The 10,664-nt window shown below is 35.7% G+C and overlaps 1 protein-coding gene across 2 annotated transcripts in view; it reads left to right on the forward strand.

The window, feature by feature from the left end:
* Nucleotides 1-5,692, forward strand: part of LOC128638266 (uncharacterized) — a 372,623-nt gene extending 366,931 nt beyond the window's left edge. The window contains exons 5-6 of one of the 2 annotated variants that reach the window (XM_053690131.1): nucleotides 1,466-1,611; nucleotides 3,749-5,692. In XM_053690131.1, the coding sequence (XP_053546106.1) occupies nucleotides 1,466-1,566 (101 nt within the window). In that variant the 3' untranslated portion in view covers nucleotides 1,567-1,611; nucleotides 3,749-5,692. Of the gene's footprint in view, nucleotides 1-1,465; nucleotides 1,756-3,748 lie in introns of those variants that run through there. The other variant, XM_053690129.1, reaches the window with a different exon arrangement.
* The last annotated feature ends 4,972 nt before the right edge of the window (nucleotides 5,693-10,664 follow it).

Genomic DNA, 10,664 nt, shown 5'->3' on the forward strand with positions numbered 1-10,664 from the left:
GAGTGAATGCATGTGTTTGTGTGTCTATGTACATGTTTGTATGTGTTTGAGTGTGTGCATGTGTTTGTGTGTCTATGTACATGTTTGTATGTGTGTAAGTATGTGCATGTGTTTGTGTGTCTATGCGCATGTTTGATAATGTGTTTGTGCATGTACATGTTTGTATGTGTGTATGTGCATGTTTGTATGTGTGTCAGTGTGTGCATGTGTTTGTGTGTCTATGTGCATGTTTGTATGTGTGTGAGTGTGTGCATGTGTTTGTGTGTGTATGTGCATGTTTGTATGTGTGTGTGTATGTACATGTTTGTATGTGTGTATCTGCATGTTTGTATGTGTGTGTGTGCATGTGCATGTTTGTATGTGTGTGTATGTGCATGTTTGTATGTGTGTGAGTGAGTGTGTGCCTGTGTTTGTGTGTCTATGTGCATGTTTGTATGTGTGGGAATGTGTGTGCATGTTTGTATGTGTGTGAGTGAATGCATGTGTTTGTGTGTCTATGTACATGTTTGTATGTGTTTGAGTTTGTGCAAGTGTTTGTGTGTCTATGTACATGTTTGTATGTGTGTAAGTGTGTTCATGTGTTTGTGTGTCTATGTGCATGTTTGATAATGTGTGTGTGTGTGTGTGCATGTACATGTTTGTATGTGTGTATGTGCATGTTTGTATGTGTGTCAGTGTGTGCATGTGTTTGTGTGTCTATGTGCATGTTTGTATGTGTGTGTATGTGCATGTTTGTATGTGTGTCAGTGTGTGCATGTGTTTGTGTGTCTATGTGCATGTTTGTAAGTGTGTGTATGTGCATGTTTGTATGTGTGTGAGTGTATGCATGTGTTTTTGTGTGTATGCGCATGTTTGTATGTGTGTTTGTATGTGCATGTTTGATAATGTGTGTGTATGTACATGTTTGTATGTGTGTGTATGTGCATGTTTGTATGTGTATGTGTGTGCATGTGTTTGTGTGTCTATGTACATGTTTGTATGTGTGTGTATTTGCATGTTTGTGAGTGTGTGAATGTGTTTGTGTGTCTATGTGCATATTTGTATGTGTGTGAGTGTGTGCATGTATTTGTGTGTCTATGTGCATGTTTATGAGTGTATGCATGTGTTTGTGTGTCTATGTGCATGTTTGTATGTGTGTGTGTGTGTGCATGTGTTTGTTTGTCTATGTGCTTGTTTGTATGTGTAGGTGTATGTGCATGTGTTTGTGTATCTATGTGTATGTTTGTATGTGTGTGAGTGTGTGCATGTGTTTATGTGTCTATGTGCATGTTTGTATGTGTGTGAGTGTGTGCATGTGTTTGTAAGTCTATGTGCATGTTTGTGAGTGTGTGCATGTGTTTGTGCACATGTATAAATTAAATACCTGTAACATACAGAATAGATGTATTATTGAGATCCATTAACAATCTTATGTATCGCCTTTTTTTTTCAGATCAAAATTAACAATCATTTTTTTTTTTTTTAGTTCCAGCCAGAAACACGGGATCATACATGCAATCTGCCCTTAAATTCTCAACTCTAATCTTGTCGCTTGGGTTTGTCACTGTCATCAGCAAGTTGTTGTAAAACCAAAAGAGCTAACACCTGACTCACTAGTACCAATCAGAGAAGGTTATGTATTATACATAATAGGTCTGTCTGCTACTGTATTTGAGGAGCAACATTAGAGAAACTGTATATGTTTTTATCCTGCAGTGAGCTGACAAATGGAAGAAATAAATTCTGTTAAATAAAACAATAGCAATGTTTTATCAAGTCATGTGTATTACTTCCTGTTACACAAGTACTGCACAGACTGAGAAACATATGCACTAGATACTGTAGATTGTTTCCTTCCAGACAAGCCAAGAGCCGGGCAGTTGTATTACACAGAAATTGAAAGTGTTTCCCTATCTTCAGCTCTCTGTTCTTAAGGTGTTGCAGATGGGAAGAGGTAGAGGAATAAAGAAGGACAGCAGCCAAATACAGAATACAACTTGTCCATGTGCATCACATATACTGTACATCTGAGGCAAATCCCTAGAAAACCCCTGTAAAGGACCTTCTTGGGTTACACCAACACTAGATAATCTGGCGAGCCCTAGCTTGCCACATTGTGGTCCTGGAACCAACTTAGACAATACAGCTATGTTTTTTGTTGTGTGCACTAAAAGTGAACATTATTACATATTTATCAAGCTCCGTATGGCTCTAAAGACCGCTGCTCCATAAAAGAAATCAACCCGATCTAATACGATCTGGTCGATTGACACCCCCTGCTAGCGGCCGATTGGCCGTGAATCTGCAGGGGGCGGCATTGCACCAGCAGTTCACAAGAACTGCTTGTGCAATTATAAGTGCCGACAGCGTATGCTGTCAGCATTTATCGATGTGTGTCGGACATGATACGCTACATTGTATCATGTCCGCTCGCACTTACATAAATAGGCCCTATTGACTACAGTTTCTGTTTTTTAATGTTTTTTTATTTTAAAAACAGAAAGGTCAAAATTTAAATATGCGTGGGGGCATTTCAATTAGAATTATAAGCATTTTTGCCATATACTTCAATTAGCAAAAATGCTTCTAGTAAAAGTTATGACTATTTTCCTGCAGCATACGTGCATATTCTGTAAGGGCTCGTGCACCAGTATTCAAACTCTACACATTCTCAGGGAGTCAGCAGTAGCTTGTATGACAAATTATGTTTTCAGAAGCAATACAACCACTGCCTGCTCTGCAAGAAGGTGTGGTGTTTGAATGCACGAGCCCTTACAGAATATGTGCGTATGCTGCAGGAAAATAGTCATAACTTTTACTAGAAGCATTTTTGCTAATGGAAGTATATTGTAAAAATGTTTCTATTTCAAATTTAAATGCACCCGTGCACCTTTCTACCCCTTCAAATGGATGTTGTAATGCAAAAAATAATGGTTTTGGTTCTATGTTTGTGGAGAATAACTGTGGGAGTCGGCTTTATGAGCTACTCAAAATGTCCCTGGGGCTGATATGTGCACAAACATTCACTTCCTGTTGGCTTCAATAACATTAAAATGTGTTTAAAGAGTCATGAATGTCAAACACTTTCACTGTTCATACAAAGCATGCCATTAAAAAAAAGTTACAACTGGATTTTTTTTTTCTTTTTTTTTTTTAAATAATTTTTATTGAAGTCGTAAGTCCATATTACATACAAGGTTCACCCAAAGAGCAGAATATTACAAAGATAAAGTATACATTAACAGAACAAGAATATTACATACATCTACATATCTGTGGTCCCCTTGGATTTTTTTTTCTAAATCATATGCATTAGTTTAATAAAGTCCCTTTAAGGTGATCTAAAGTATATGTTTTCTAACTGTCCTTGGCATTATTTATAGCATATTATAATTAATAATGAACTTGAAATCCATAAAATTGTAGCTAAATCTTAATTGATACATGTTTATGGCCAATAAGACGTATAGTTTATTACTATGTCATTTTTTTTAAAAAATGACTGCAGTTGACGCTTTGATAAATATGAGTCAGCATCAGACATCAGCATCCCAATGATCATGAGAGAGACAGATAGCCCAGTCCACATGAATGGGTGTTTAATAGCAGCTTTGAACACAAGTAACTAATGTCAGCGACTTTTCTTGCTAAATAAACATAAAAACGTATATTCTGGTTAAATTATGTTATATTACATAGATTTTGTTAATTTTATTTTTTGTACAGAGATATAAAACGATCATTTTTTTATTTTATTTTTTAAAAACAGCTAACTTCCCATGGCTCAAGAAACAGAAAATAAAATTTGAGTGACCCAGAATTATTGAATGACCTCCCTCTTCTCTACATATTATTATTATAACTTTATTTACTCCTGGTGGATATGTAGCTAATATATCTCATTTTGTGTAAAAAAAAACTGATCCAGCACCCATATCCTGTATATATTTTTTTACATTTGTAGATATAGATTTGACTTTGGTAATCAACAAAGATATCATTCTACTTCCTATTTGGGATAGACAAGTTCTGAAGAATATATGAAGAGATTAGTAACTCAAAAAGTTGAATGAATATCTACTGTATTTTGAGGGGCATACTACGGGGCATATTTATCAAAGCGTCAACTGAAAATACACTTGAATTCCGCATCGTATTTGTCGCAAGATTGATCCGCCGTAGTTATCAAAGCATCAAAATTGGCAAATGTTGAAATTTGTGACATAATATATACGATCCCGCAATCTCAATCCAAAGCAGATCGATGTGAGTTGAAAACAGTGGTATTCGAGTGGAATTCTGTTCATTCGCCCTCCTTATCGACACTATTTGAACCTCTCACTAATTTATCAAAAATTCTATATTTACGCTTGCGTCTTTTCCGACTCAGTGTACCTAGTTTTCAATCCGCCACCCTTGAGGTTGCGGATGCCATAGAACTCAATGGGAGTCTGAAAACACAGAAAGCTTATGTTCGATGCTGCAAGTGGATGAGGCATATTAAATAAAAGTAAATTAGAAACTTTAATAAAATTGTATACCCTTTCTAAATCAAACAATATTATTGCTACACATTTGGTGCAGTAGTAGATATAGGGATAAAAATAAAAAAAACATTACTACTTATGGATTATGTTACAACTTTGTCTCTCATTACAAAGCAAAGGGACAATATTATTTCACCAAATTTGGTGAAAGGTTTTACCCCAAACTTGTTGCACTAATAGATATTATAGAGATAAAACTGAAATAAATACACAAAATAATATAGCTAACTTCCTTTTTATTTTTTTGAAAAATCTATGTGCACCATGTTTAAGCCATATTATACAAGTCACTCTCTCTACTTTGCGCCAAATTTGACTCAACCATTTTTGCACCAATTATGACGCAAACTCCTAAACAACCCACACACTAGTGAATTTTTCAACCACTTTTGATGGGAATATGCATAATCACATGATTTATGACATCAGCCAATCTGATTCAAATACACATTATAAACTATCACTAACAAATCAAATTGCTTGATACTTGCGTCATTGATCACTCATCAGAACTTGTAAGTGAAATTTGTTACATTGTGTATTGTTACATTGTGTATTATACTTTGAAAGTATGTATATGTGAAATTAGCATTAAAGATAGACATTGATGCTGACATTAGGACACACATAATCTTAAACTTATAGCTCAAAGGGATAGCCCACCTAATATTAAACTGTCATGATTCAGATACAGCAGAAATTAAAATCACCTCTTTACTGTCATGCTATATTCAGTGTATTTCTTTCTTTTCTTAAATGTCTTTTTCAGTAAGAAATGTCATTTTATATGCCAGCCCATTTTATAACACCTGTGTAGGGATGGTTTTTAAAAATAGATTGCAATCAGGAGGGGTTAGACAGGTGCAGAGAGAAAACAGGCCCAGCAATTAAAATATCCATTGATTGCAAATAAATACATATGATACCATAATTACATATTATATTCACAATTATTACTGCTCAGAATAATAATACATTTACAATATATACATATAGTGGTATAAATAAACACAGAGATATGACAGACATCATTGTTTAGAACAAAAAAAGTATGTGCAAGGATATATGTACAAATTCTAACATTAATAATAATAAAAAAAAATATGACTTCAAGAAATACAAATACACATTAATTTATGTGAAAGTATCATATAACAAATACATATAAAAATAACTTTCTATGAGATATTGTTTGTTGAGGTATAAATGTAGCTATTTCTTGGACATACAGATGAAAAATAAAAGATTAGCTTTAGAGAAATGTGCTTGTTCATGGACAGTAATGAAATGGTATAAAGTTGGGAAAAACCTGAATAACTGTGACATCGATGACTGTAAGTTAACACCAGTCCAATGCTCTTCACACCGTACTTGATGCGTGTGTTTTTGACGGCTTTTTTGATAAATAATGGTATCATATTCAGATCCGCAGCAGCAATGTCTGGCGAGCGTATTGACACCGGCGAATGCAACATAGTTGACGCTTTGATAAATATACCCCTATAATTTAAACTATGTGTAAATTAGAGGAGCAAAATTCAATTATTTTATACTTCTATAGTGTGCATTTTTTTCTAGGAACAAGGTCCCTACATGGTTCCTAAGCATTTTCGCAACACCTAACGATGAGACATCCCTGTCACTTTTTCCTTAGAATGAAAGAAGTAAACTTTTTAAATACTTTCTTATCAGTCTTATAATCACTTGATAATTATGTTTTCTTATTATAAATCATTTTAAAAATTCCCTTTTGAATAAAGTGGTAAAAAAAAACAATTAGAAAAGGTACTACATAGATTTATCTGAGATTTTAAAATTCTCTGCTATTCCATTTGATAAGAATATCAGATAATCTTGTCATCGTGTGGTTTTCAAGTAGATTCAGTAACATAAACATCACCATCTACTTGACACTGGTAGAAATAAAATCCCTTTGGTCTGTTTGGAGCAGCATTTCTTAGTGTCTGCATGTTCATTTTTGTTTTATTTTTCTAATGTGAACACTTTTTTGCATGATCAGCTTAAGTTAATAAATACAAATCACACTTTTTAGGCCAATAAATAGGTATGCAAGTATAATGCAGTCATCAGAATGTTCAGTTATAACTGCAATTATTTTTTAGGACTTTAAAATGTTAATTTCATTAACCTTGCAATTGCATATGTACACATATTGAAAATCCCTTGAGGATTGGAAGTCACAACCAGCAGTTAACAAGCAGAAACTGGTGGCTCCTGATTGGCTCATTGTGATGTTCTGCTCAGAATGCTGCAATAATAAGAGTTTATCACTATCTTCTACTTGTTTTTGTCAGATAATGATTTCTATTGCTCTATATTACTCATATTACTCTCAATGAGCTTCACTACATGACCGTTACCTTATAGCGCTCCCTTTCCTGTCTCAGTCCCGTCCTCTGTATCATCTATCCTGTATGGTCGCTCTCTTTATGTCTGTATACACGGAACTCAGATGACAGAACAAATGCTATCTGTAGAATATTACATTTTTAAATTCAAATATTACAAATAAAATTCACATAATATTTATATTCTTTTTCCCAGTTACATATTTCAAACTCTGTGAATCAATTTTTCAAAATATAACATATTTATCCAATGCTATGTTTAATTAATGAATGTTATAATTGATACATTTAAAAATTGGCTTTTTTTCTTGGCAAGAATGATTTCAACTCATTATATATTATATTTATTGAATTTACTAAAATATTTACATTCCAGCCATAGTCCAAGCCCTGATAGAGTAACAGAATAGAAGTCAGACACAAAAGGTTTAGCACATGCTTAATTTTAATATACTCATATAAATAAATAAAGTAGGCCACAGCCCAATTTAAAGCCTTGAAAAAATAACCTGCCTAAGCTGACTCATTGCTCAATAAATAAAGGTAGATACAGTCTGTAGTAAAGAGGTAAAACATCTTCTTGTGTGGTCCAACTATTGGACCAGATTCAAAGATGATCAATATGCTGCCGAGGGGGGCCACGTCATAGAGATGATCCTATGCTCAAAATCATTGAGGCTCACGTTACCTATTTTTTTGTAGACAATTGCCATTGGGCTTTCCTTTCGGGGTATTCTCAAGATGTGGCTGAGATTTTCACCTAAACAATAACTCATTTGCATTGCAAAAGGTGCAATTACCCCTGTAAGGTATTTCATCTCGCATTCATGTCACGATATGGGGCCATTGACCAAAGATTCTCAAGCTTGGACAGAGAGGGCTGAACTCACTGATTTCTCTAAGAAAAAGAGTGGAAAGCTGGAAGTCTCAGAGAGATGAGAGCTATATTCTATAGCCCTCTAGGATACAGATTTTTACAGGGTAGAGTGAATTTAACAGGGGAGCTCCTGACACTGATATTAAGTCTCAGTTTATAGGAAATATAAATTAAACTGAAATGTTTTCACTACAACTTAACTTGCATTTGGTTCTTTTATTTTGAGCAAACCTGACCTGTACACAACATGTGAGATAAATCTGTGAAACCTGCAGGTGTAAAATGCTTAGATAATATCATGAGAATTGTTAGAGGAATTCAGAAACACCCTGGGAGCTCTTGTCCCTCCCATTTTCTGAAAAGGTCAGTTGTATTTTACAAAGAACAAAAACAAAGAGCAATGTAATTTGTAAAAGATACACAGGCAGAGGCAAAATATCATCCGAATTTGTCAAACTTTCAGACTTTCAAAGCATAATCAGAAAATGTAAAATCCCTTTTTTATACAGAATCGAAATGCATTTAAATAAAAAAGTGAAAATTTAAACTATAATAAAAAATGATTTTGTGATTAAAATGCTCTGTCTTAATCACAAGTTTTAAAAAAGTCAAATTTATTATCAAATTTTCTTTGTTCCCATGGTTTTCTTTGTTGGAGAGATATCTAGGTAGATGTCTGAAGCATGGCAGGAAATATCGCTGCCCTCTAATGCTTTCGCAGATGGATAATATTCTTGTAAAACTGCTGCCATATAGTTCTTCAGGCACGTGCACACTCCTGAGCTTACGCCTCTGCTTTCCAACAAAATAGACAAAGAGAACAAATAAAATTTGATAATAGAAGTAACAGAAAGGGCTAGATAATGAGTGGAGCGTTATTTTGCGCTCACGCGCGCATCTTACCTTTGCTAGACGGAGGCTATTTGTGCACATTGGGTTGAGCTTATATTTTATGAGTTAAAAGTAAAAACTTAACTGTAAAACCTGAAGCACAAAAAGTAAAAACTATGAATATTGTGATGCATAGGCTTCAATAGAGAACAAAATAAGGGAAAAAAAACTAACACCCATACTTGCGCGCTAACCCGATCGTGTTTATTCAAATGCGCTAACATAACATGAAATATTAGTATTTTGCATTCTAATGTTCTTCACATGTAAGAATATGTTCTAGTTATTAAAAAATACATACTTATATACAGTATATATTTCATGTTTTTTGGTAAAATATATAGCTATACCTATATATCTATATGATTATATATAGGTATATATACAGATATATAAAGGAAAGAGTGGGTTACACAGCGTTAGTAAAACATAGCAAATACTACACACAGATAAAAAACCGTCACAATATAACGATGGAGTATGAGACTCCAATAAAAGTTCACTGTGAACCCTGAACCCTCAATCATATGAGGTAAGGCAAGGCACTCGAAAGGAGAGGGTATTCCTCCCATGTTGCTTGTGACCTCACTGATGTTGATCCGTTCTCCGAGTTTTGCTCAAGAGCAGCTTCAGCTCAGATATCTTTTCAGACATCCTCCACATGCCGAGTTACTTCTCTTTGTTTACCTCTGAACAAAGGATCATGGGAGTTGACAAGCGACATGGGAGGAATACCCTCTCCTTATACACACACATATATATATATACATACACACACAGTATCTCACAAAAGTGAATACACCCCTCACATTTTTGTAAATATTTTATTATATTTTTTCATGTGACAACACTTAAGAAATGACACTTTGCTACAATGTAAAGTAGTGAGTGTACAGCCTGTATAACAGTGTAAATTTGCTGTCCCCTCAAAATAATTCAACACACAGCCATTTATGTCTAAACCGTTAGCAACAAAAATGAGTACACCCATAAGTGGAAATGTCCAAATTGGACTCAATTAGCCATTTCCCTCCTAGGTGTCATGTGACTCGTTAGTGTTACAAGGTCTCAGGTGTGAATGGGGAGCAGGTGTGTTAAATTTGGTGTTATCGCTTTCACTCTCTCTCATAGGGCTCCATGTACGAAGCAGCGAAAGCTGCTCCGGAGCCTTTGCGGGGCAGGTTCGCATATGCGAGCCTGCTTCCCGCAATGTAAGAAGCAGCGGTCATTAGACCGCTGCTTCCTACACCCTACGCCACCTCTTAGGTCACTGGAAGTTCAATATGGCACCTCATGGCAAAGAACTCTCTGAGGATCTGAAAAAAAGAATTGTTACTCTACATAAAGGTGTCCTAGGCTATAAGAAGATTGCCAAGACCCTGAAACTGAGCTGCAGCATGGTGGGCAAGACCATAGAGCAGTTTCACAGGACAGGTTCCACTCAGAACAGGCCTTGTCATGGTCGACTAAAGAAGTTGTGTGAACGTGCTTGTCATATCCGTAGTTTGTCTTCGGGAAATGGACGTATGAGTGCTGCCAGCAATGCTGCAAAGATTAAAGGGGTGATGGGTCAGCCTGTCAGTGCTCAGACCATACACCACACACAGCATCAAATTGGTCTGCATGGCTGTTGTCCCAGAAGGAAGCCTCTTCTAAAGATGAAGCACAAGAAAGCCTGCAAACAGTTTGCTGAAGACAAGCAGACTAAGGACATTGATTACTGGAACCATGTCCTGTGGTCCGATGAGACCAAGATAAACTTATTTGGTTCAAATGGTGTCAAACGTGTGTGACAGCTACCAGGTGAGGAGTACAAAGACAAGTGTGTCTTGCCTACAGTCAAGCATGGTGGTAGAAGTATCATGGTCTGGGCCTGCATGAGTGCTGCCAGCATTGGGGAGCTACAGTTCATTGAGGGAAACATGAATGCCAACATGTACTGTGACATACTGAAGCAGAGCATGATCCCCTCCCTTCTGCGACTGGGCCACAGGGCAGTTT

This window comes from Bombina bombina, chromosome 8, assembly GCF_027579735.1.
Source record: "Bombina bombina isolate aBomBom1 chromosome 8, aBomBom1.pri, whole genome shotgun sequence".
Taxonomy (NCBI): domain Eukaryota; kingdom Metazoa; phylum Chordata; class Amphibia; order Anura; family Bombinatoridae; genus Bombina; species Bombina bombina.